Source organism: Medicago sativa, chromosome 5, assembly GCF_051527215.1.
Source record: "Medicago sativa cultivar Bolivia chromosome 5, Bolivia_mono, whole genome shotgun sequence".
Classification (NCBI taxonomy): Eukaryota; Viridiplantae; Streptophyta; class Magnoliopsida; order Fabales; family Fabaceae; genus Medicago; species Medicago sativa.
The window spans coordinates 71,609,354-71,637,003 of NC_140753.1; the positions used below are offsets into that span (position 1 = coordinate 71,609,354).

Consider the following 27,650-nt stretch of genomic DNA (forward strand, 5'->3'; position numbering starts at 1 on the left):
TGCAGGATAGACTTCCTTGGAACCAAACACAACCTTAAGTTAAAGAGATAAATAAGAGTCCTAACCACCCTAGTGCAGGATAGACATAACCCATGTCAGCTTAGCTTAAGCCGTGTCCCGTCAAAACCTCCCTAGTGCAGGATAGACTTCCTTGGAACCAAACACAGCCTTAAGTTAAAGAGATAAATAAGAGTCCTAACCACCCTAGTGCAGGATAGACATAACCCATGGCAGCTTAGCTTAAGCCGTGTCCCGTCAAAATAAAGGCAGCTTAGCATAAAGGCAGCTTAGCTTAAGCCGTGTCCCATCAAAATTTCATGCCCTCACTTGAGTAACAAGCTGGCGTTAATAGCTCGACGTTAATTCATGCATAATCTAACTTTAATAGCTCGATTAAAACAATGCATGCATGTATATTTGGTAATCATTCAAAAACTGTCATTATATGTAGCTAGCTTATACTGATATATGAAGTTTTTTTTTTCAGCACCGAGACAAATCTTTTGCTTAATATATAAAAATACTTAAATCTCAAATTCAAATACAATCTTGATTATTTTTCACAAATTATTTACAAACATTGATCAATTGACTTGGAAAATCTCCAACCTGAATAGATCACAATATCTATACCAGAAAAGGTAATAAACTAGACCATCAATAAGGCTTAATTGAAGCACAAGAGACACACAAGATGTCAACTGTATGCACCATTATTCCATATATACTATTTGATATCATATAACTCCTTGAAATTTAAATACCTAACTAAGTGCTAGATACAGAAGGAGCATCGTAATTTTGGCTAATGAGATTGAATTCCTGCACCTCCTTGAAGTTCAACCATAGCTTCTCTAAAATCTTGGCTTCATACACCTTTTGCTTCCCACCATCCATTGTCTCTAAAGTGATGTCGTACAAGGTGCCAGAAACCACTTGCTTCTTTGCATTTAACACCCTCACAAACTCTAGAACTGCATTCTGCGCATTTAAGCATCAAGGATTCAATCAAGTCAAAATAGAGAGAAATATAATATCCAATTAATTTTAGCTAGATTAAATTTCATTAGTATTTGTAATTTGCACGTATATCTAACCACGTCTCATTATTATGTCACGTTGTATTTGTTCTTAAAATATCTCTATACATATCTATTTCTTAAAGTTAATAAAATATAATTAGCCATAATATATATGCATTTGAGTTTGAATAAATAAGTTTAAAAAATATGATTTGTCTTTTATCAATATATATATATATATAAGTAAATTTTATTTCGTCGAAGCTTTTGGTAAATAAGATTTAATTATTATAATTGTTAATGAAAAAAAATTCTTTTTCTTAAAAAAACAACTCATTTAATCATTAATATAACGATTTGGTGTACCGGTACACTCAAATTTTTGGGTGTACCATAGAATTTGCATATATATATATATATATATAACCAAATGTTAATAACTTATTCATAATTTATTAGGGGAGAAAATGTTAATAGCTAAATTGAACATGCACCTACTGCATATAACTCCTTCACGTGTTACAGCCCAAACCAGTTGGATACTCCTTCTAGACTAATACAATGATAGACGATTTTACTTATACATAAAAAAAATTAAATTAAATTTATATTAGTGTGTCTGAATTTGCTCTAAATTTACCATTTATTTAATGTTCATTTATAACAAAGATAAACACAAATCAAAGATTAATAAACCCTTTTTAATAAGTGAATCTCACAATCTATCGTTAATGTTTATCTCTTTACACGGTAAATGAAGAATAGATAAATTAAGCAAATTCAGACTAACATCTAATTTAGAACTTCAAAAGTACTAAGAGTTTCGGATCATGTTTAAAAATCGATCATGAAATGACCCGGTACAAAGGAAAAAAAAACGTACAAAATGAGATTAAAGTTGTAAAAATCACTTTTATTCTATACTATATTTTACAAAGGAAACTGGTCAAACAAAAAACATTATCAAGCAAACAAAACACAGGACAGAACAAAATTGAAATGGTAAAAAAAACCTGTTTGATATTGTGTTCTTGAACAGCAAAGATAGCAAGGTTATCTATCTCAACACTGTTTTGTGTATATTCCACCTCAGTGCTACCACCTAGAGTCGCCATTAATTTAATTTCTATCTTTGATGTGTATGTGTTTTTCCTCTGTACGTTTTGATTGTGCTGTTGTTTTATAGAGTTGTAGAAAGAGTGATTAGTATTTAGATTAGTCAAGAATGGCGATTTGATTTTTTATGATTGTTAATATTGTATTGCTTACGCTACGATCATTTCATTGACTTGTTGTGAGGGAGTAACCAAGTTGATAATTATTTTATCCTTGATTAGGATCAAATTTTCAATTCTTATCCTTCAATCTTGCTATCTATTATATTTTAAACCACGTTAACAAAAAAAATGAATGCTTGAGATCAAATATGGAAAAATATATTACTATAACACCAAGTAAACGACTCTTATATTTGATTTCAAGTAAACCACTCTCATAATTCAAACTATGGATAAAAATATCTCCTTTTTTTTTCTAAGGAAAAATAAAAATATTTCTTAAAAGCTGCGTATGTTATACTACCTTTAAATTTAAACTTTAATTTGCACTACCAAAAAAAACCTTTAATTTTATCAACACAAAACTGTTTATTTTATTTCTTTTATCTTTTTTCTTTGTTAGGAACTCTTTTTATCTTAAAATGTGTTCATATGACACTTATTAGAGACATTTAAATATGTTATTATCAGCTTACACTACTCGTGGAATGAATTATAAGTCAAAATTATCAAATTATGCATATCTGAAAAGATGGTTGATCAAATTTAATCAATACAATCTCAATTAAAAATTAAGTATGTTGTTTAAATTACCTTCTTGACTAAAAAAATTGATAATTGTAAATTTTAAAAGTGTCAAATTAAATGAGGGATATTTTAAATTGAGAAAACATTTTTGCTTATATTTTATTTCAAAAAATATGATTTATTTTGTTTATATTTCGGACATGTTCGACAAGTACAATAAGACAACTTATAGCAGCTTTTAACTTATAAGTTCACATTTAGATAATTGTGGTTTTCTCATGAGTTTATAGCTAAAGTTTACTCATTGTAGTTGTGATCACGGTGTGAACAGTACCAACCATGTGACCAATGCGCGCACGTGGACAATGATCGCGTTATGAATATTCCCAATGAGATGAATGGTGTTCGTGATGCGAACAATGCTGGTGTGAACAATACTTTTGATGAATAGTGCATCGACAAATGAAAGCTTGTTGGATCTCAAAAAACAGAAAAAACAAACAATAGGGTTTATGTAGAAGCAAAACCCCCAAAATCAGGGGTGATGATGCCATATAGAAATTAGTATATAATTTGAGAGTATATTATTTCAATGAGAATGTTGCTCCTTTTATAGGGTAGAATACAATTAACAACTCCTTAATTTAAGGGGTGATATAATGAAAAGATAAACAACCGTTAATATAGAATAATCTTACATACCTATATATAAAAGGGATATGAGATTTTGAAATGACTTTTTCACTATTCGTTGTACACCCTTAAACAAACTTTTTTATAAGAATGTTAAGTTGTTTGATGGAGCAAGAACTTAGACAATGTTGGACCAAATATCCTCAATTGTGTTTCCTTTTGATTCAGGCGATTGTCACTGATGAAGGAACTTTGTCTCGCAGTTGTGGATTTCCTAACTTTTCCAACATAACATTATGTATGATTTTTTTTTTTGGGTTTTTTTAGCATCACTAAGAAACTCGTAAAGTATAAAGGTAGAAAAGTAAAGAGATGAAAGTGCGAGTTAAGTTTGTTCGTTTGATTGGATGTGTCAATTACAATGTATGAACTCAATATTTATAGCCAAAAACTATGCCTATTATCCGAACAATGTGTCCTACAATGATTTGTCCGTGCTCGGCTATCTTCGCAGGTAATTTGTGAATATTCCTTGCTCATGGGATTGTGATGCCCCATGTTCGACTCCCATTTCCTCTTTCACGACACGATCCATTGACAACATCCTTAGTGCACGACTCCATGACGATCATGTCTCTTTCCTCATCCCTCTTTGTGGTTAGTGGTTCAACAAACATGTAACATGAGTTTTGTGCATCATTGTCCAGTCCCCACTATATTTTGACTTAGTATGAGGTCTCCACGACCAACGTATTGCGTTAGTGGCCTTGACAAAGAATCAACCCCTCTCTTCGCTTATAGTCTCGCCTAACTTTTGATCGACTAGGAAGTCTTATCACCTAAAAGTTCACTCGTCTATCTACCATGGTCAACTTACAAAATAATTACTTTTAGGTGTAAACACCAATGTTTTAAGATTTTTGGTAACACCAATAGTTGCTCTTTGTCCGATATATATGATGATTCATCCAAGTGTGATATACTCCCTAGAACTTCCAAGAAAAACTTCAAAAAAAACTTCCAAGAATATGATCCATAATGGATATGATTACCAACCATGTAAACTAAATTAATTCTCACCATAGTGGATGTTATCCATCTAAAAAAAAATGTTCACCTTCAAGTAAATTCATATCATAATATGTGCGAGAAGCTGATTTATTAACAATGACCCATGTGATTTGTTTGGTTATGAACCATCTATTTCTAGAATCGACACCACCAAATTAGTCAACTATTGGTTAACTTCTGTTTTGAGGCCAAATCTGGAGGTAATTACGAGTTTGTCTTGGATTTCGAAACTTAAAATGACATTATTTCACAATGATAATAATTTTTTATGGTTTAACATTCATGCAAATGGTGATCATAATTCTCTTATTTTCATTAGTTGTTGATTTATCTGAAAGTCTACAAATGATGTGGTTTTCTTTGATATTAATCACCTCTCTAGAATATTTTCATCCAAATTTATTCTCTCTACACACATTCACAAAAAAATGGTGGTCCCTCTCAGATTCCAAGTCCCATATTAGTTGAACGTGATTAAGGTTAACATTGATGATAAACTCTAATTGCAATCTTAGTAGATCTAGCTTTGGTTGTCACATCAGAAACTCATTAGGGGGTCTAATAAGTGGTTTTTTAGGCAGTTATAGATTTATTACTAGTACTAATGCTGAGTGGCGTGATATTTCTCATGAGATGGATGTTGCTTGGAATCAAGGATATAACACATGTTATATGTGAATCCGATTCTCAAACAATTTTGAGTGTCATCGATGAGAGCATTGTTCCTAGTTTCATTTAGAAGGATAGAAATATTTCTCTCATTCATATATCCTTCATGAAGAAAACTCTTGTGCTGACTGATTTGTTAAATTGAGTTTCTCTTTTTCTAACGAGCGAAAGATCTCTAATACATGTCATTCTTTCCTCTATAGTATTTGACTATTTGCTTAGCATATGCTATGGAGACTCAATTCATCCGAGCCTAGCATTCTATTTTCTTTCCTATTGATAAAAAATATCAAATCATCATGATGCGTAATTGTTCATTTATTGAAAATAATTTTGATGCATTGTAAATATATATTTTTTTACCGTCAACCAATTACAAATCACAATTTCCTATAACTTTTAATATAAACACGATTACAATCAAATAGACTAGTCCAACAATTGTGATCAACTCACTTTTAGACACATTCATGTATTCTCTCTCTAAAAAAAACTCAATTTACATGCATATAAACTAGTAAATCTTTTATTTTTTTAAATAATATTCAATTTTTTTGAAATATAAAAAAAATTAAATAATCATATTTGGTTTAAAGTAAAAAAAAAAACTAAATAATCATATTAGGTTTAAATATGTTAAATTAAATCTTTTATATTTTTAATTTGCAAGAATCAAATTCAACAAAAAAAACTTACATGAATAAAACAAAAAAAACTCTATATTTGCATGAATTAAAATCATAATAAGGTTAGTCTCTTCAAATCAAATCTCTAATTTTTTTTTCTCGTTTAATTTCAGAGACTGAATCTTCAAGAATATCAATCATCAGTTGCATGGTATCCGTAATAAAAAGCGGAGAACAATTTTTTTGATGGCTTGTTGGCACATGTGGGTGTGGAGGAACAAAACCATTTTTAAGGATGATTTTCGAAGTCCGACTGACCCAACTTTTGTTATTATCAAAATGGTTGAAGTCATATACAACTACACCAACCGTCCTTTGAAAACTCACTAATACGACACTTTTTCCATTGGCTAGAAAAGACCTCGGGATGGGTGAGTTAAGCTTAATTGTGAGAGAGCATACAATGATTTCTTGGACCTAGCTGGTTGTGATGATCTATTTTGGAACTGAGATAGTAGATGACTTAAATGACACTCCCACAAAATTGAAAAATGTGATACACTTTGTGCTTAAATATGGAGAATGTACTTAGGAATGCAACTTGCTTGGAGATAGGGTTTCCACTATCTTCAAGTGGAAAGCGACTCAAAAAGTATGGTTGACATGATCACAAAGAAAGTCAAGAAAAATGGCAATCTGCCGAACTTGGTGTCCGGTATTCGCAAGCTCTTAAAGTTGAATTGACACGTACATTTCAAACATACATGGTGAGAAGGAAATATGAATGTTGATTAACTAGATAATTTTAGTTTTTCTCTGGATTATTTTAACATTCATGTTATGGAGACACATCATAGTGATGTTTCTAGTCTCTTTTTTATGACATTTACGAGGCTAACATGACTAGAAACATTCATCTAACTCTGTAGTTTTTTTTTTAATGTCATCTATCTTTTATTAAAAAAAATCATATTTTACTTTTTTTTAAAAATAAATTTTGTGTTAAGGATCAAATTTTTAGCTTAAAATTAAACTATTAAACTTAAGGATCATGTTAACCAGTGCCCCGAGACACCTGTTAAAGAAACTAAAAAAAGAAAGTTTTAAAGTGAAAATAACACATTTTATACTTTTTAAAAGTTGATAGCACAAATTTCAATACAATGCTTACTACATTTGATATCTTAATCGGTGCTCGGGCATGTTAACGTGATTGCAACGTGGGTCCGCCCCTTTATTGGAACAATTTTTTGTCAATTTTTAATTTTTTAGAGTAGTGACTACTATTTATATAAAGCCCGGGTTGAACGGAATACAAATTTCGCTGCTCAGAAAACCGCAAAGCTTTGTTTGTTTCGGTGGTTGCCATGGCGGTTGTACCATCGGAAACAGAATCCTCCTTGAACAGAAACCTCCCCTCTCTCTTCTACTCCGATTTCCTCCGCAACCGTTTCTCCGCTTTTCATTTCTCTCCTTCAACCTTCTTCTCCAACCTCACTTCTCCCTTCCGATCATCTCGCCGCCGTGAATGTCTACCTCTTCCATTGCCTTCCAACTATCTCGATTCTTCCATGTACGCTCATTTTCATCTCTCGTTTTAACGAAATCATGAATAATGAATGAAATGTGTTAACGAAAATGAATCAGTTATTGTTGCTTATATGCTGTTTGCGATTTTGTTTTTGAGATTGCGTAGTTTATTTTTGAGTTTAAAGTGTTTGTTAGGGTTTTGGAAGATTTTGTTTGACGGTTTTGATTTGCAGGAACTATAGTAATGCTTCTAGAGTTCATGCTGTTTTGGAAGATGTGTTAGAGCGTGTTTTGACGAATATGCATCGCATTCAAAAGAATCTTCAGTTTTGGCAATCCATAGCTCAGGTTTTCTTTTCGTCTTTTTTCGGTTTCTTTACATGTTTTGGTTTCAAGTATGTTGTGATAAAATATATAAAATGAAGCACCAATATTGTCATGTACATCTCACACAATACTGAGTCTGACACATACACCTGATACGATACTGACACTGACACATATGACACATAATTGCATACACTTGACACAATACTGAGACTAACACATAGTCACATACACCTAACATGACACTGACACACAGTCACATACACCCAGTGGCGGATCTTGAGAAATTTTGTTGGGGGTGCCAAAAAATTATGAAATATATTAAACGGTTTTAGAAAGTTAAAAAGATCATTTCCTGGCCTAATGGTTTAAGTGCTTTGAAAGCAGTAAGAGGGTGCATGTTTGAATCCCCCTAAACATGATTTTTTTGAATAAGCTATGTAAAAATACAAGAGAAATATGTAAAAAGAAGAGGTGTGGGTGTTGAACTCGCGACCTCTACCTTTCCACTGCGACAGTCGAAACTAATTGCTATAAGACGCCTAATATAGTATATATTGAAAACCCAGGGGAAGCCATGGCTCCCATGGGTCTATACTAAGATCCGCCACTGCATACACCTGACACTGACACATAGTCACATACACCTAACATGATATTAACATTGACACATGGTTACATACACCTACCATGATACGATACTAACACTGACACACAGTCCCATACACCTGCCACGATACACTGAGATTTAGTCCCATACACTTGACACGATATTGACACCGACACATACATGATACTAAAACTGAACATAGACACCGATGATAATGTGAGAAAACATAAGTGATTGAATATATTGTGCTACTATCATATCAAACATTGGACATGCCTTTCGTCTGAATTGTCGGTGCTATGTATGGAAATACTCGTAATGATAGTGCTTATTTTGTTTGTTTTTACTTTTTGTGTTCAGAAATCAGATAATAGGAAAGCTTATTTCATGGTTTTTGAGAGAGGTCCGCGTGCTTTTGTTGGTGAGACTGTTAAGTTGTTGCGTGGACGTGCTGCTCAAGATTCTTCCTTACAGAATATATGTCAATCAGCATCTGATTATGTTAATGAGAGAGTAAATGTTCTTAGTTTCTTAAGACGTTCATTGGCGATATTCTTGGCTCAGGTTTGCTTCACTTGGCTTTCTGTTTCCTTGTTTTTGAGTGTTACTTGTGTTTTGTGATTAGGGTGACTACAATTTGCCTTGTGTGATCATTATTTATTGTTTCATGTTTTTTGCGACTCTGAAGTTATTAGGTTGGTAGAAACTGCTGCCAAAATACAAATTAATAAATATATAATTATAATTACAATGGGTTCCTGAGAAATTCGAGAGTCTCGGGTCTCTCCTTTCCAAGAATTAGAGAGCTTGGGATCAATCCTTTTATCCAAATAACTGAATGCCCTTCTTTGCCTCCACATCTTTATTTATAATACGAACACCCTATAGCAGTTACATAGAAGTTCTGTGGATAACAGTTACTGCAGATAGCAGTTACTGTACATGTAGCAGTTACTAATTTATAATATTGAACACACAATTTAGTAATATTATATAACTTATTCCCGTAGGAGGCTTATAACTAACATAGTCATCCCATATGTAAAGAGAAAATTTGGATTGATTTTGAATGTGTTGTACTGCCTGCTTCTTTTCATCCGATTGGCCTAACTTTGCTTCTGATTTCACAATTGGGAATGATTATGAATGTGTTGTATTATTATTTCACAGTATATCTGATTATCCCAGAGTTGGCCTAACTCTTTAATTTTGTCACTTATTCGATTCCCCTGTTATTATTTCATTACGGATTAGGTATATGCTTTGTACTGCCTGCTTCTTTTTATCCGATTGACCTAACTCTGTTTCTAGGCAGCCCTGCCTATTTTTTGACATTGGTACCATTATTGGTGTCTCTACGGAATTTCTTAATGGACCTTTGGATTTCCCTTAAAGTTATTCTGGCATAGTACATAAGTTTGGAAACTTAAGACAAACAATGAATGGATGCAACATGATCCGACAAATTTACGTTTAGAAAATTAAAAAAGTCTGTTAAAGTTGCTTAACTCTGTTGAATGCCAATGTAGCTTACTGATATTACTTACAAATTTGATTCTCCATGCTCAGATTTATGTAGAAGTTGATAAAGTTGGAGAGGAGTTAATAACGGATCCAGAGCATAAACTTCCGTCATTGTTGGTAACAATTAATGAATTGTTCTCAACATTAGAAGCTTCAATTGGACATCTACATGCAATGCGTCAGGTTGTCATGAATAAAGCAAGAAGTTGTTTATTTTTTTCTTTATTTTTATCCCTCTATTTTTCTTTATGTATCTTATCTCTATGAACCATGATTTGTTAAAGCAAAACTGAAGGGTACTTTTGCACCTTGTATTCTGTACTGGTGCCTAATTCCAGAATTGATGTTTTCTTCTTTTCAGAGTGATTCATCTGTTGATGGGACTTATTCGATTCCCCTGCTGTTTGAGAAGCTGCCAGAAATAAATCAGGAAGGGTCCCAATGGACAGATTGTGAAATTAGAGATGCTATCAGTTCTGTTTACCAAAATTTAGACAAGCTGGAATCTTACATATGTTCCCTTGTAAGAGCTCTATTTTACGTTTATTTTTGGTGGAAGATTGGCAGTTAGAATATTTTTATGTATATATGTTTTGGATGTTGGAAAATTTGTTGTATGGTAGTGTTCTCATGGTAACCTTGGTCTTCTAGTGTCTTCAATTAGAGGTTGGATGTGGGGAAGGTGGAGGATTTTCGGAAGCAATGGCTGGGAATTAGGCTCTTATACCATATTGTAATGCTTGGTCTGAGATATTGAATTTCAGTATTTAGGGATTTGGAGAACTGAAATGGTAAATGTTATGCTGTGTGATTCAAGTGTAGGTGCTCATATTTATAGACGAGCCAGTCATAGTTACTAGTCTGGCAATGTAGTTACAGACTTAAAGTAATCCTAAGGGAACAACTAAATTGCATCATTAATAAGTCTCTCCCATCTTCCGACCAAGTTAGGCACATTCTTGTTGGATTACTATGGACTGTCTTACTTTCACCATATTTAATGGATTTAATAATTTACGTTTCTAATGTTGAACAACCAAACCACTTGTTTTTTTTTATAATACATATTGATTTCTAATTTTGTTGGCTTATACTTGGTTTACATGGTAAGTTGGTTAAGTTTCAAGATGCAATTTTATGGTTTTTTATTTTTTTATTTCAGGTTGTCAAACATAGAAAGCCAAAGAACATAACCCAACATTGGGTCCACTATGCATGTGGTGCTGTTGGTCTCTCAGTATGCTCCCTTTGGCTCTTACGTCATAGTAGTTTGATGGGAAGTTCTGATCTTGATAATTGGATCCAGGAAGCCAAGGACTCAACAGTTAGTTTTTTTAAGGATCATGTAGAACAACCGGTACATTTCTTTATCATTTACTAGACTTGCTTTCTTTTTTCCTTTTTTACCCCTGGTCCATGAGTTAATAATTTTGGGCAAAATAAAGGGGATGTGAACTCAGTCATATCCTTACAAGATAGGAGGTGTGGCTGCCAATACCCATTGTTCAATATTTTTAACCTCATTGTGATTATAAATATCTGTTGGTAATTACCATCAACAAAGTAGGACTCCTAAAAAAAAACTTCCTGAGCAATGAACTAATATCTATTTCTTATATCTTTTTTCTCCCTACCTCTTATTCCTATTACTTAAAGTAGGATACCACAATGCTTAAGGTTTTCAAATCAATGCGGGACGGAAGCATACGGCTTGATATTTTCTAGTAAATGACCTAGAAACCACTAGGTAGATATGGTTGGATCCACCCGAAACAACGAAAGTCCTTCAATAACCATTTAAAACTGGAACATTGTTAATTCTTGTTTGAAATTAAGCCTACAGTAGTTTTATATATTTTATTAATTTCGTGCATTCATTCCATTAAAATTATCTGAACTCTGAAAACCTCTAATTGTATTAAAAATGTCCTTCAAACGAAGTTGCAAAACAATAATAAAATTTGTGTTACTGCTTATCCCCTTTATTTGTACATCATAGTTCATAATTTCATATATAATTCTGATGCAATCAATATCCAGATTTTGTCCATTAGAGACGAACTTTTTGAGACGTTCAGGAAGAGGCATCAAGGTATCATGGACCTTGAAGAGGTGCGGTTGACTTCCAACTCACTACACAGGTAATTGGTTTTCAAATACACTGTCTTTGTTTGTTCTAGATTTGAATAATAAATCTGTATACAACCTCCATGCAGTAATATCTTTTTAGCATAATCGTTTACCAGTTTGCTATATATATGTTAGTAATGCTATTAATGTATACACCTTATAAGAGTTCATTATCTTGAGCTTGTTATGGCTGATCTTTTTAATAAGGGTTGATTAAATAAATGGTCCCTATAAATGTTCAGAATTTCATTTTTAGTACCTACAAAATAAAACCACACATTTTTGTCCCTGTAAAATTTTCCATTAACATTTTTAGTCCCTGCAAAAATTTTACATCAGTATTTTTGGTCCCTAAAATGCTAAAGGAAAATGTCACATGGACTAAAAGTGTGTTTTATTTTGTAGAGACCTAAAACAAAATTCTGAATATTTATAGGGACCATTTACTGAATTAAACCTTTAAAAATTATCTCTTACTTATCATTAGTTACTTTTTATTTTTAAAATTTGATCGAATCATCAATATCTTATCTTTGCGGTCAAATATACATAGATATCATAATAATGAACAATTTTGCATAAAAGTGACATGAAAATAACCGACAGAAGAATGACATACTTAAATTGGAAAAGGCAATAACAATTTAATAATTGAAAACATGATTCAAAAGCACTTTGCCATTAAGAAAATCCAGTATACAATCAATGTATGTTATAGTGACTATTATGCAGAAACTTGTGAATCATGGAACATTGTTTCTGGGTTAATATGTTACTATGCAAATTAAGCATGATTTTGTTCATCCAGGCTTCATTCATAACAGAATATGCATTCGTGCAAGTTGATAAATCGTGTTTGAAAGGCTAATTATGCTTGTGAAACTTTTGGCACCTGGAAATTTCTAATGAGTTACATCAAGTTTCTTCTGTGGTTTAATTGTAGAGACTGATTCTATGTAAAGAAAATTTAATCTAGAAAAGTTAATTGAAAAATGCATCAACTATTTGTCAGTAAAAGAATTTCATTAGACTAAAGGTTTCACATTGAAAGTTATACAATGAATGCAGGATGCGAAATTTTCTAATCTTAGGCATGTAATGTACTACAATTACCTACTGTGATCATTTTAGAATGTTTTCAACCATTTATTTTTACCGTGAGTGGGAATATAATTCAATATTTGTGTCTGAAGAATTTTCAATTCGTAAGAAATGAGATACATATGTTTGTTCAGTCACCAGCAGCAAGGACACTTTGGGGATAAATTGCCTTCTAAGTATCAATTATTGATTTATTCCTGTACGGCTAAAACTTGTATTCGCACCTAATCGTGGATATCACTTTCTGACCAAAGTACTTCATGTACATGATATTATTCAATGGCATGCTAGTTACATGGATATTGCTTTCTTTGTAACTTCTAAAGATTTCTGTGCAGAATGTTGTTGGCTTTCAGTGAGCAGACAAAGGGTCAGAAATCTCCAGTGAATGCCTCAGATCAGGAAATGCTTGAGATAGTCATGGACAGGTGATTGAGGGTTTTCATATGCTGATAAGATAGTAATTTGGTAATTGTGAATTTGAGTTTGAAGTGTTAATATAGATATATGGATCCGGGAGTGAACAGTTTTCCACATCATTATAACGTAGTATTCATTATATGTTAGCAGTAGCTTGGTTTTCTGGATTTAGCATCATAATGGGTCTCCAATGTCCATGCCAATTACTTTGATGGGAGTGGGCTGTGAAGGCACTGCCCACTTTATGTTAGCTGTTTCATAAAGAGCAATTGATTCTGACATTGACATTAGATGATTGTAAATTGTAATGCTATGTCATTTCCTAATTTCGATGGCATTTAAGGCCTTGGGTTGTGGGTAACTAGAGGAGCTCCCCTAGACAAATTATTTTACTAAATGTGTTATCACATTATAGTACCTTAAGGCTTTGTTTGCGAGTTTGGAGGGGAGGGGAAGGGAAGACTTCGAGGGGTGGAAAATATGAGGGAAAATGAAGAAATCTTTCAATTTTTTTAAAAGAGTAGTTTTTAGAGGATAAATTAATGCATATGATTACTATATTTTTAATTTTAAAAACAATATAACAACATAGATTAAATTTGAAGAATTCATATAAACCCTCTAAAACCCCCCAAAACGCTCTAAAACCCCCCAAAACCCTCCAATATAATTTTTTAGTTCCCCCAAATGAGGAGGGTTTAGTATTATGAAGAAAAGTTAACCCCCCAAAGCCCTCCCCTCCCATTTTCCTCTATTTCTTTCACTTGCTCATTCCTTTTTTCCCAAGCCTTCCCATCCCTTCCCCTCCAAACTCGCAAACAAAGCCTAAATGTTTTCCTTCTGTTTGTTTTCAAATATAAATTTTCAAGTTGAATTGATTTAATGATATTTGGAAATTCAACGATATGTATTAGAAATTATTTTTGTTTATGCTTGTCCTCCTCTCTATATCATCTATTTGTAACAAAGAGAATTGACATCCTCTGTTCATAGTTATCACTTTGATTCTTGTGTTGTTAATATTTAGCATAAGTGTTATGATCTAATCTATTTTATGGATAAATGTAGGTATGAGAAGGAACTAATGCATCCTATTCAAAACCTTCTCAATGGAGAGCTGGCTCGGGCTATGCTTATTCAGGTAATTTAATTCAAATAATACAGGTAACATGATGTATGTAGGGTAGATAGATATTCAATAGTGCTCCTCTGGACAGGGTACTCCCCTGATAAATTGTACTTCTTTAGGTGTAGTGCTTTGACTCAAACTAAGATAGATACACTCTGAATAAAGAAGGGTATATTATTAATCTTTAAAATAGTCTAAAAATTTACACAGGCCTATTTATCGACCCAGCAAAGGCAAAACAACCTAGTAATTTTTCCTATTTAAAGCTGGGATAAGATAATTCAAAATAGAATAAAATTCCTAAATACTACTAGTTAAATAACAAGAAATAATCTCAAATTAAAAATCCTAAATAAATAATAAAACTAAATACCCAATCTACATCACTACATCTGTTTGCATTGTTTTAACATAACTCATAATTATAACTTTTCACTGTTACAGGTTCAGAAGCTGAAACTGGATATCGAGACGTGAGTTTTTCCAATCTTAAAATTTATATCAATATTTCACATTGTTTTAGGTTCTCACAATTATATTTTGGTCAGTGCAATGCTGGAGCTGAACCAAATTCTACGGGCAAATGAAATCAACTTTGCTGTACTGGCTGCTTTACCTGCCTTCTTTATCTCCCTTCTACTCATTATGTTAGTACGGGCATGGTTCAAACAGGTAATTTTCAATTTTATTGTTATTTGAACAAATGACAAACTTATAATAGATAGGAGTCCAGATGTAATATTGTAATTCTTTATTTAAGATACCTTTTACCGATTCTAAATTAAGTGAACGAAGTGTGGATCTTGTTCAGAGTGAACCCTGCACCATGTAGTATTCAAAGTGAATACAGGAATAAGATTGTTCGGAAGGGCAAGTATGCTTGCAAGTTACAGCATGTAAATCACCTCTTGAACATATTGCCACATCTCTATGTATTCTTCCCTTCACCTGTAGTTCCTCTATCGTCTCAGTTTTCTTCTTATTTGTCAACTGTGTTGCAATTGACCATCCCAAGCTTTTTGTTGTTAGAATTAGTCACATTGTTCACATTTTAATATCTCTTAACTGTATAGAATTAGAAATTAGCTACTCAATCATATCCTTGAGCATTCTTTTGATTTACTGTAAATACATTATAAATACAGTAGTCAGTAAGGTGTGCTCTGCTTTAGACACTGATTGCAAAATACATTAAAATTTCTGATGCTATACAATTAAGATTTAAGAGAGATATTAACATGTGACTAATTTTAACATTTATTTGCATCATATTGATTGGAGGTAGCTACACAGTATTCCTAAGCTATCTATTTTGGCATAATTTCCAATTATTTTCCAAGTCTGCGGGTTTAAGTATGCAGTTTGTATAATTTCCAATGATTTTCCGAAATCTGTGTTAAACTTTATCTGATATTCTGCTTGGTAAATCAGGATACAAAAGCTGAAGGAAGAGGTAGAGTTGCTCGTATTCAAAGGAGGCTACTTGTTGTAGAGGTTGAGAGAAGGATTATGCAGCATCAAATTTATGTAGAGCAAGGGTTGGTAAGAAGCTCTACCTGACTTTATTTTATCTAGTTCTCCTCAAAATGAAGTTTCAAGTCTATAATTGCACATCAATTTGTGCAAGAATACTCATGACGGTGGATTTTATTATGCTCCCACAATTTAACACCATTAGAAGTTATTAAATGATACAAATATGACGCCGGATTCTTTGAAATAAATTGTTCCCCTTCCAGGTGTATAAATTGAGAACAGTTTTATTGAGATGAAATGAAAGAAAAAATATGACCATTGGAATCAAGTTTTTTATATTCTTGCTGTCAAGTTCTCAACTCAAATACTGACAAGCAAAATTTTCACCTTCTCAAATTTAGTACTGTATTTTTAATGGAGGCTGTTTAATGTTGGTAATGTTTTTCATACTTAGTTACTGCTTGACTTGAGAAGTCGATGTTTGGATACAAATTAGATCTAATTTTTCTTTTAAAAATCTCATGATTTGGTCTTCAAATCCTCCAAATAGAATAGAACACCAAGCATGAATGCATGATATACTCAATTGTTATCAACAGTCTCTATATTTAATTTTACTTATAAGTGAATGAACACTGTTGACATCCCCTCATCTAGAATATGTGGGAGTATTTTCACTGGTCATTCATTTGCTTATTCTCAGTGTACTTCTGATTTTGTTTTACTAGTTCATCCAATAGTTCGCTGTGACATCGAAGTTCTTGATGTATGGAATATGTACTTCAACGTACCAATGAAACATGCATTTTTTCTAAGACTATCTCCATTGCAATAATTTAGGGAAAGGAGGTTGGCTCACAAACAGCGTTTAGTTAATTTGGAATGACATGCATTCCTAACAACTAATAGAATACTGACAATATATCTCCGTTACAGGAGAGAGATGCACACTATATGTTGGGATTGGTACTTTATAGCTTGGATCGCCTATACAGTTCGGTCAAGAGGCACGCAGAAGCTTCTGGAGAGTGGCAGTGGTAAGTTTTAATTTCTCATGTTTGGTCACATTTTTGTAAGATGGATTTAGATTTTATGTTCCCTGGTATTTTGGGGCGTTGGAGAATATGATTATTGACATTTAATATTATGAACAGTTTGCGACAGGATATAATTGATTTGGCTAGACCTGGACTGCAAACTTCACACAAGCTCGCTGTGACATCACGCATTATTAAGGTCTACGACTGCTTGCTTCCAGTTCTCAGACCCCGGTAGCGAATTTTCCCTTGTTAAAGATGGTTCTCTTGCTCCTTTGAAACCCCATTTTTGTTGTAAATGTTATGCCCTAGCTTTATTTGGTAGCAAAGGGTAAAATCGTTCATATGTTTGTGTATATTCTGAGGCACGGCAATGGTATTGAATTGAGTACTTAAAATGAACTCTGTTGGTACTACCGGGTTATGGTTTTCAGACCATAATTCCTGGTTAGAAAACGCTAGGTCTGCTTATAAGAATATAGATTTTAATATTGATCCTATTTTATTTTGCTCTATATTAGAATATTGTGTATTGTGTATATGAAGAAGGAAAAGTATTTCCCCCCACTAGCTAGCATGCAGGTAAAAAGGACTCACCAATAAGTTAAGATGCTCAGTGAAGGGTGATAAGTGAGGTAGTATGCAGTATGCACTATGAAGAGCTCGTCTTCGCATTATAAGTTGTGTGAATTTTTGTACATATTTTAAAATTTCATGATTATGCATAATTAGTACAAATTATCTTGGTTTAATTAAACCTTTAATCTTTTTATACCTGCCAGTTTTTTATCTGCTCTTAAATATGCGCAAAATGGTTTCATTTGGTCTTTCTTTTTTTCTTTTTTCTCTATAGGTTTTCTTCGTTGGCGGTAATTTTATTTGAGGTGCTATCGATGATTAAAAATTGGATGCAGATAAGGTGAGAGATTATCTTAACTATTATTAAAATGCAAAAGTGAGAGATATTAACTTTTAGTGGAGATTTTATAAACTAGAGCCGACGAGTAATGTTTTTTTTTTTTTTTTTATCAATTTACCAAACAGAAAATCAAACTAAAAGGTCAAATTAAATAGCTTTACATTTTTTTATCATGAAATAAATTTAACACGAACAGCTGTCAATTTTTTCCTCAGTTAAGAGAATCATTTTCGCTTTGAATTTTAGAAATTGATTCAATTTAAGCGTGAGGGGTAAGCTGTAATACCCTCAAATTTTAATTTTGATAAAAATGTTCTTCTAAGTTTTTTTGAGAAAAGGAAGCTTGTAGCTTTTCATTATTGATCAAAGTAGTTATACAATGAGGGATGTTAAGATGCAATTGGAAACTAGCATGTGATAATGCTTCCCTAGCTAAGCTATGGGCAACATCATTGGCTTGTCTCCTAATAAAACTCACATAAGAGTTTATTAAATCGGCCATCAACAAGTGTCTACAATCATGAATTATTGCCATAAAATCAGAGACACCATCTCCTTTATAAATGCTATTTGCCACAATCTTTGAGTCTGTTTCGAAGTCCATGCTCACCATGTTAAGTTCTTTCGCCCACTGCATTGCTTGTAGCAACCCTATCACTTCACCCATCTCAATATCGAGTAAAGGGGATAGAAATGTTGTTCTACCTGCAACAAAATTACCTCCCGCATCTCTGATACAAGCTGCAAGTCCAAAAATGTTATTCTAAGTTAATGATGGACATAAGACTGTTATGTAGAAGCTTAAATTTTGTACCGTGTGTACTATTAAATTCCAATTTTAGGAAATTGTATTTAGCTATCACTTAGAATACAAAAAATACTAACATATTAGAATTATTTAAATCCAACTTGTATGATATTATGTATATTTTGTTAATATATATATATATAGGGGGCTGTTAACTTGCACCCACCTAAAAACACTAAGGTGCAAGTTAACAAGCTGCACCTACTAGTTATTTACCAAAACACCCATGTTTTTCTATTATAAACAAATATTATTTATGCTAGTTACAAAAATGTCCTTTTAATTAAAATAAAGTTTAATAGAGACAAAAGGGTGTTTTAGTAAAGTACAAGTAGGTGCAGCTTGTTAACTTGCACCTTAGTGTTTTTAGGTGGGTGCAAGTTAACAGCCCCCATATATATATATATATATATATATATATATATATTCTATATATGTTCTCTATATAGACCAAAATAAGCATTATCAACCCTTATATATGTTCTATATCTATATATATATATATATATATATATATATATATATATATATATATATATAAAAGGGAATACTAATTTTTGGTGTAGCATTTTTTTAAAAATCCCAAAATGCCCTTAGTTGATGACATTTATTAAAAAAATAAAACTGCATTAAACCCACGTTAATCACACTGGCAGTTATTATGGAAAAAATCTTTCATGCCCACTAATCACACTCCCTTAAATATAGCTCCTACTTTTATCTTATAAAAAATCTGCCCTTATTTGTTAAAAAAAAAAAAATCTGCATTGTACCCACTAATATTCTCACCGGCGGTTATTAAGGGAAAAATCTCCCATACCCACTAAATCACACTCACGTAACTTTAGCTCCTGCTTAGCATTTCCGTTAAAAAATCTGCCTTACCCACTACAGTATTATGAGCAATGCTATATCTCTAGAAAAATAACATCAAGAATTCTTCAAGAATAAAGAATAGCCAATCACAATGCACTATTTGCCACAATTCAAGGAGGTGTGGCTGAAAAATAGGAAGTGGACAAATAAATCATCCAATTAAAATTTGCCAACTATTTCTTGAAAAATTCTTGAAGCTATTTTTCTTGAGAAGTAGCATTTTTCCAGTATTATATAAAGAAACAAATTTCATTCTATTATCATTTTTCTTTCTCAGAATTGCAGACTGCTTCCATTTTTTTTGTCACAATTGCATGGTTTAGTTTTACACAAGTTATTAAACAACTGTTGAGAGACAAAGAAATAATAAGTTTATTCGCATCAGGTGGAGGACCATTTCAACCTAATTTTGCCTACTAAGCATCTCAATCAATCAGTTTTAGAGGGTCGCTACATCACTGTAGAACGGGTAATGTGTTTTAACTTTTGTTAGTGGTTGATAAGACAAACATATTTGTCTCTCTTTTTAACTTGAAGGTTCTCTGGTTATATTCAGAAGACTACATTGCATCAGTTATGTTGGTTATATTTTTCCCTTTTTGCATGATTTCTGCACGTTAATTTGACTCAAAACTCATTGTCGTGCTTTAAAAGCAGCTCAAAGTAGATTTATTATTTTGGTTGTAAAAACAAAAAAAAAACTAACTGCTTTGCTTATATTATCATGCATTTGTCTACGTGAACTAATGAATCTACGTAATATTTTTTTATTTTTATTTTTCCTGGGTAAGTTAATGGTGAGAACTACTAACAAAATTTCAACTTCATTAATACCCTCAAAAAAAAAAAAAAACATCATTGATAATACAATTTAGTAGAGTTAGGTAGAAACAAATATAGTGTACGTAAAGGGAAAAGATAAATTTGAATTGAATTTGATTTTTAGAACTATATGATAATAGAATTTGATAATTGCATGGTTTAAATATAGTGCATGATTCGACATGCATGCCATTAGTGCCTTTGAAGTTGTGATTCTCAAGTTACATCTATCAAAGATTCATTGAACTAAGTTTTATAGAATCATTTGTCACATTAACTCTGGAAAATTATCGCTTCTGCATAATGGTTCTAATCTTACTATATGCCTAACGATTTTTATTTTAGGATACTAAGGTTGAATTGCTAGGCTAAGAATTGCTACTTGGAAAAGTCACGGAACATATATATAGTTTTTTTTTTAAAGGAAAAAAACACGTATATAGTATTATTTTTTTTAAGGGAAGACAATCTCTCATGCACTAACACTATTACTTTTTTGAGTCTAATTTTTTCAAGAAGTTTAATTGTAATGTGTGTTGCCTTCGGAAATTTTTTTAGACTAATTTTTTAGGTCAATTTTTTAGTCTAAATTTGTAATTGCTTCTTTCAATTTGACAGATAAACAAACAACATAATAAGATGGAAAATAATCGTGGGCAGCAGTCAAGGGACCTACAAAGGGAAAGACGAACTCAATATGCAAGAAATCGAAGGCAAAACATGAGCACCGAACAGAGACAACAAGAATTGTCTAGAAGGAGATCAAATTATAGACAAGCAAAGGACAAAGGAAAACAAGTTCAGACAACAAGTGCCACAAACAGAGATCACATGATACCATTTCATGATTTGACAGATTTAAATGTCACGTCATCACGTGTTCAAGGGACGCATGACAATGAGGCAGGACCAAGTAATCGACAAATCAATCACACCACATCTGGTTAGTAAGATAAATTAATTGTTTCTTAATTTATTTAAAACATTTCAAATTACAAATGCCATATATTAATCAGTTTTAATCAATTTACCTATGTACTTTCTATTAAAACTTACATACCGCCCTTTTGATTCTGCATATTTTCAAGGAACTCTTAACAATGAAGCGGAACCAAGTAGAAGAAATAGCGATGACACTACAAGTGGTAAGCACAATATTTTCTAACAATTAGTTTATTAAATTTAGTGATTATATATCTTTCAGTCATTACTATTTCTAAACCACATTCTCCTAATACGAATTCAATGTAATTTTATAGAGTCTCCAACAACAAATGTCCCCTCCGACACCACACCTAATGACGCAACGGCGTGTTACAATCAAGGTACAACTAAAGTTGTGTATAACCAAAAAATATTAGTAAACAAATATGAATTTATTTATGTCTTATTAAAATTTCATACTTATTATTCACAATTTGAAGTTATTATTATTACGTTGTTTTGTCCACCTTTTTTGCACCTCTTCTCACTATAACATTGTTTAAACATACTCAATAACAACTTCCCAATGTACGTTTTACTCTAGAAAAAACTATTTAAATTCATATACATTATAAAAACTATTTAAAATTGTGCCTTCCTATAGTGAACTATGATAACATTATATACATTTTATAATCCAGAGTCACGGTGTATTTTTCAAGCAATACATAACAGTGCTCGAAATTTCAAAAATACTGTCATGATGATCAAAGATCTGCTACCCACACCACGTACGTGTAGACGTTGCAATGCAAAATTGTTTTACAGAGAAACCCAAGATATGTGTTGCAAAAATGGAAATGTAACAATTACGCAAGTAGCTGCTCCAGAAGAGTTGCAACATTTATTTTCAGACACTGCAATGGAAGGTCGACATTTCAGACAACATATTAGAAGTTACAACCATATAATGTCGTTCACTTCGTTTGGTGTTCATCTCGATGAAAGTGTGCTTGCCACAGGTCGTGGTATATACACATTTCGTGCTCAAGGATCAATTTACCACAAAATAGGTGGTTTTCATCCAAACCAAGGTTCTAGGCCACGCTTTTTACAATTGTACATTTATGATACAGACAACGAGCTTCAAAATAGAATGACAGAAAACCCTCAACTCAACCAAGCTGTAGTGTGTAGATTGCAAAATATGCTTCACCAATGCAATCCTTTTGTTCATAATTTAAGACAACTTGCACTTCAGCCGAATGTTCAGGAGTGTAGGCTGCTTATTAAGGAGCGTCCAGCAAATCAACCGCAATATAATCTCCCATCTGCTTCACAAGTCGCTGCAATTTTAGTTGGCGGTGACGATGAAACACTAGAACGTGGAAGAGATATAAATATCTTCAGCAACGATGGAAATCTACAAAAGGTTCAAGAAACAATGGGATATTATGATCCATTGCAGTATCCAATATTGTTTCCTTTTGGGACATACGGTTGGGACCTCCAGACAAGAAATAATTCTAGAAGAAAGATTTCATGTCAGGCATACTACAGTTACATGCTCCAGGTAAATAATTATTTTATGCAGATACTAATTACATAAATATTTGTGTAATATCTATATGAGAAATTATTTCATTGAATGTAGATTCGTGCAAATGACCTATCTATATTGTTAAAATCGGGTCGACTGTTACAACAATATGTTGTTGATAACTATGTCAAGATAGAAACCGGAAGACTAAGGTGGATGAGAAGAAACCAGAATAATATTCGGTCTGAAGTATACCAGGGGCTGCAAGATGCCTTACACGATGGGGAAAATAATGCAGGTATAAAATTTAACAATTTTTAAATATGTTATAGATTATTGATATTGTGTTTTACCTTCCATTACCAACACAGTGCAACATTTTTTTCGTAGAAAATGTCGGACATAGGACAATATTGCCGTCATCGTTTATGGGTAGTAAACGAGATATGACACAGAGATACCAAGACGGTATGGCCATTGTGCTTAAAGATGGTAAACCAGATATTTTCCTGACAATGACATGCAATCCTTCTTGGCCTAAGATCACTTCTGAACTTGGACCTAATCAAACTGCACAAGATCGTCCAGACTTGCTAACAAGGATATTCTGCTCCATATTTGAGCAATTGAAGGATGATGTCATTAATAAAGGTGTCTTAGGAAAGGTCAAAAGTTATATGTATGTAACTGAATTTCAGAAACGAGGTCTCCCGCATGTGCATATGTTGTTAATCTTTCATAACGATGACAAGTTACGGGAACCAGAAGATTATGATAAGGTGGTAAGAGCAGAAATACCAAAGGTTGAATTTGAGCCACAATTGTATGAGGCAGTCCTAAAACACATGATTCATGGGCCATGCGGAGGGCGGAATCTAACATCACCATGCATGAAAGATGGCCAATGTAAAAAGAGATATCCAAAAGAATTTGTAGAAGATACCCGTCAAGGAAATGACTCATATCCTCAATACAGAAGACAATTTAATGAACCGGTTTCTCTAAATAGGAATGTGCATGTAGATAACAGATGGGTGGTTCCTTACAATTCATGGTTGCTGTTAAAGTATGACTGTCACATAAATGTTGAGGTATGTAGTAGCATCAAAAGCATTAAATATCTCTACAAATATGTTTACAAAGGACCTGATCGTGTCGCCATGGAAGTTCACAGAGGTATAAATATGGATGAAATTCAGCAGTATGTAGATGCAAGATGGATTTGTGCTCCAGAGGCATTGTGAAGAATATTTAAATTCACCCTATACAAGTTATACCCATCTGTTGAAAGACTGCAAATTCACTTACCACATCATCATCAGGTGCAATATTACAACCATCAACAAATTGATGATGTATTGAATGATGATCGAAATTCAAAAACCATGCTCACAGAATTCTTTGCGCTAAACCAAATGGATCCATATGCTAGAAATTTATTGTACAGAGAGATTCCAGAGCATTATTGTTGGAAAAAAAGGTTAGGAAATGGCAGAGAAGAAAAAATAAGAGAAAAGTTATTGGTCGGATCTATACAGTGTACCATTCAGAAGGAGAGAAATTCTACTTACGTGTCCTGTTATCTCATTTACGAGGTCCAACAAGTTGGGAATACCTTCTCACATGTAATGGTACTTTCTGTCACACATTCAAAATGTCAGCAGAGTGTCGGGGACTTTTGGAGAGTGACAATAGTATTTGAGAATGCATGGTTGACGCGTCAAATCAACGCATGCCATATGCTTTGCGAAGGTTGTTTGCAACTATATTAATTTTTTGTGAGCCGACTGATGTTCGAGGTCTGTTCAATGAATTTTACCCCCACATGGTCGAAGATTATCAACTAACAAACAATATTGTGGTAGATAACTTAACAAATAAGTTATTGAGAGAATTGAGAGATCTGTTGCTTCTTCATGGAAAGTTCATCAAAGACTATGATCTTCCAGCGATAACTATCGAATCAACGGAGGGTGATGCAGTTCCAAAAATGATTCTCGAAGAGTTATCCGTCGAAATTCCAAATGAAGGCATTCAATCCGTTGAAAAGTTAAATGACGATCAAATGTTTGCCTTCAAAACAATTATGGATGCCATCGACCATAATGAAAGAGCTATGTTTTTTGTTGATGGTCCTGGAGGTACAGGAAAAACATTCCTATATCGAGCAATAATGGCAACTTTGAGAAGTAGAGGACAAATTGTCTTAGCAACGGTTTCATCTGGTATAGCTGCTACATTATTACCCGGTGGAAGAACTGCACACTCTCGATTCCGAATACCCTTTGAAATAGAGCCAACTTCTAGATGCAAAATGCCTAAGCAAGGAGACCTGGCAAAACTCATGAGAAGGGCTACTGCAATCATTTGGGATGAAGCACCCATGATAAACAAGTATTGTGTAGAAGCATTAGACCGAACACTACAAGATGTTATGAGTTGCACTGCACCATTTGGTGGGAAAGTGGTTATTATGGGGGGAGATTTTCGTCAAGTGCTACCAGTTATTGCAAAGGGAAACACATCACAAATGAAATCTGCATGTATCGTTCGGTCGTATTTGTGGGCCAATACAAAGGTCCTACATCTGCGCCAAAATATGCGTTCAATGCATGATCATGAATTTGCGGAATTTCTTATGCGGATTGGAGATGGCAAAGAACCTACCAAATCAGACGATATGGTTAAGGTACCCAACGAAATAGGAATAAAATGGGATGGAGAAAGTTCCATACATAATCTCATACAACACACATTTCCCCAGTTAGAAAACCATGTTTGGGATGCATCATATATGGTAGAAAGAGCCATACTCACTCCAAAGAATTGTGATGTGCAAATGTTAAATGACATAATTATTGACCAGTTCCCTGGAGAAGAACATAATCTGTTGTCATTTGACGTCGTTGAGGGTGACACGCATAATTTATATCAACAGGAATACTTAAACACAATTTCAAGTGGAAGTTTACCGCCACATACTTTAAAGATAAAAAAGGGTGCTCCATTGATGTTGTTGAGAAACATAGACCCCAAATATGGATTGTGTAACGGGACAAGACTTCTGTGTCGTGGTTTATTCCAAAATTTATTGGATGTTGAAATACTAACTGGAAGCAACGCTGGAAAAAGAGCTTTCTTGCCCAGAATTAAGCTTAAAACCACTGAAAGTGCAGGACTTCCTTTTGTGCTAAGTAGAAAACAATTCCCTGTCAAACTAAGTTTTGCAATCACTATAAACAAATCACAAGGGCAAACAATTCCAAAAGTTGGAATCTATCTTCCACGACATGTTTTCAGTCATGGTCAATTGTACGTTGCTTTATCTAGGGGTGTTTCTCGAGCCGCAACAAGAGTTCTTATTAAGGATGGAAAACTAGAAGGAGAAGACAGAGAATTCACAAAAAATGTCGTTTACAAAGATATTTTGTTGTCACAAACACAGGTATTTATTGCTGTTAAAATTTAACGCAGACAAGGGTATTTATCGTTTAGGTTCAACAATAAACTTATACATTTACGTCATCATAAATACAAATTACTAACTTTATTACACTATATTCATTTTAAATAATATTGTCTTATTTTATTTTCTTTTACAGGCATGTTAGAACATGGTGATATCTTCCATCTATGTAAACAGTTGAAAAGAAAGCATCTTGATATGTACTTTGATAAAAAGGTATGTTACACTTAAATCTTAAATTAATATTTCTTTTTTAATTAACAAATAATAATAATCAATAACATGTCTCAAACATTTCAAAAAATTCAGGAGGGAGAGTTTCAAAAAAAATGGAACATATGGAAGGATGAGCAAGCACTTTCTTCTATGTGCAACATTGATAACAAGGTAATTGACTTAGTGTCAAAAAGCCATGTCCTCCTTTGACAACCTCATCATCATTTCATTTACACTTAATGTTTTTTAACAACAGATTCATCGTCTAAAGGTGTACTCCCTTGGATGGGGATCAACAATAATAACAAATAAAACACATTTGTGGAATATTGTGAAAAGAGAAATATTGACTCAAAGAAAAAATAGGTATTTACTGCATTTATTTACAAAAATATTATCAACCAAATATATTATGTATCGCTTATTTATCGTTGAATTTGACAAATCAATAATTAGTGTCATATATAAAAAAAAAATTCTTAACTAATTTATTTATTTTTGCAGTTTGCACAATCCAATAACTACAGGCAACTATCAATTTGCAACATCTAAGTTAAAGCAAGATATCTGTATAGATCAGGTATTTTTTTGATATGAGCTTTATACAATACTCTTATACTTGGTGTTCTATGAAATATATTTTCATATAACATTATGTAATTAATTTGTAGTTTTTCGAAAGACAAGAACTTATCGATAAAGGGGTGTACAAACAATTAGCTGCAATTCTTAAACGGTAATCAAATTTTTTATTTTAAATGGTATAATTTTAAATTATGTTTTATAGCCGTTTTCATGTACAATTTACTCTTTTCGATCAAAAACTAATAAAATTCATTTCAATCAAATCAAATGCAGGGAAATGAAACATGATTCTGATTCTAATTTCATGTTTGTATTAGAATATGTCTAGATTCATTGTATGTTTGACTTGTAAATATTCATTAGTTAAACATACAATGAATCTAG

At 32.8% G+C, this 27,650-nt stretch overlaps 3 protein-coding genes across 5 annotated transcripts; 2 read left to right on the plus strand and 1 right to left on the minus strand.

The window, feature by feature from the left end:
* Nucleotides 1-501: 501 nt before the first annotated feature.
* Nucleotides 502-2,176, minus strand: LOC146924641 (cysteine proteinase inhibitor-like). The gene is made up of 2 exons (XM_085709606.1): nt 2,036-2,176; nt 502-981 (listed from the first exon to the last, which is right to left on the minus strand). Exons 1-2 carry the CDS (start codon nt 2,135-2,137, stop codon nt 769-771), a joined length of 315 nt encoding a protein of 104 aa, XP_085565732.1. The 5' UTR covers nt 2,138-2,176; the 3' UTR covers nt 502-768.
* A 4,966-nt stretch (nt 2,177-7,142) lies between these two features.
* DGS1 (dgd1 suppressor 1) lies at nt 7,143-17,610 on the plus strand. 3 transcript variants are annotated; one of them, XM_085709572.1, is made up of 14 exons: nt 7,143-7,399; nt 7,590-7,704; nt 8,654-8,857; nt 9,863-10,000; nt 10,179-10,340; nt 10,980-11,174; nt 11,858-11,958; nt 13,387-13,476; nt 14,537-14,609; nt 15,042-15,070; nt 15,146-15,269; nt 16,029-16,139; nt 17,010-17,110; nt 17,228-17,610. In XM_085709572.1, the coding sequence occupies exons 1-14, from the start codon at nt 7,194-7,196 to the stop codon at nt 17,346-17,348; spliced, it is 1,770 nt and encodes a 589-aa protein (XP_085565698.1). In that variant the 5' UTR covers nt 7,143-7,193; the 3' UTR covers nt 17,349-17,610. The 3 variants fall into 3 exon arrangements, with proteins under 3 accessions (XP_085565698.1, XP_085565699.1, XP_085565700.1); XM_085709573.1 differs by having other exon boundaries at nt 7,599-7,704; XM_085709574.1 differs by lacking the exons at nt 17,010-17,110; nt 17,228-17,610 and adding an exon at nt 16,802-16,923.
* Nucleotides 17,611-21,249: 3,639 nt separating this feature from the next.
* Nucleotides 21,250-27,421, plus strand: LOC146924643 (uncharacterized). Its single transcript, XM_085711883.1, has 10 exons — nt 21,250-21,478; nt 22,161-23,032; nt 23,114-23,297; nt 23,390-24,175; nt 24,865-26,444; nt 26,643-26,681; nt 26,775-26,852; nt 26,938-27,047; nt 27,186-27,261; nt 27,353-27,421. Exons 1-10 carry the CDS (start codon nt 21,256-21,258, stop codon nt 27,419-27,421), a joined length of 4,017 nt encoding a protein of 1,338 aa, XP_085568009.1. The 5' UTR covers nt 21,250-21,255.
* The last annotated feature ends 229 nt before the right edge of the window (nt 27,422-27,650 follow it).

Excerpts from the sequence above, each read along its gene's own strand:
- LOC146924641 (XM_085709606.1), bottom strand. The coding sequence starts at position 2,137 with ATGGCGACTCTAGGTGGTAGCACTGAGGTGGAATATACACAAAACAGT. Across the intron at positions 982-2,035 it reads AAGAACACAATATCAAACAG|AATGCAGTTCTAGAGTTTGT; the intron begins GTTTTTTTTACC and ends TTAAATGCGCAG.
- LOC146924643 (XM_085711883.1), top strand. The coding sequence starts at position 21,256 with ATGAGCACCGAACAGAGACAACAAGAATTGTCTAGAAGGAGATCAAAT. Across the intron at positions 23,033-23,113 it reads ACTACAGTTACATGCTCCAG|ATTCGTGCAAATGACCTATC; the intron begins GTAAATAATTAT and ends CATTGAATGTAG. Across the intron at positions 24,176-24,864 it reads CGCCATGGAAGTTCACAGAG|ATAACTTAACAAATAAGTTA; the intron begins GTATAAATATGG and ends ATATTGTGGTAG.
- DGS1 (XM_085709572.1), top strand. The coding sequence starts at position 7,194 with ATGGCGGTTGTACCATCGGAAACAGAATCCTCCTTGAACAGAAACCTC. Across the intron at positions 10,001-10,178 it reads ATCTACATGCAATGCGTCAG|AGTGATTCATCTGTTGATGG; the intron begins GTTGTCATGAAT and ends TCTTCTTTTCAG. Across the intron at positions 17,111-17,227 it reads GCTTCTGGAGAGTGGCAGTG|TTTGCGACAGGATATAATTG; the intron begins GTAAGTTTTAAT and ends TATTATGAACAG.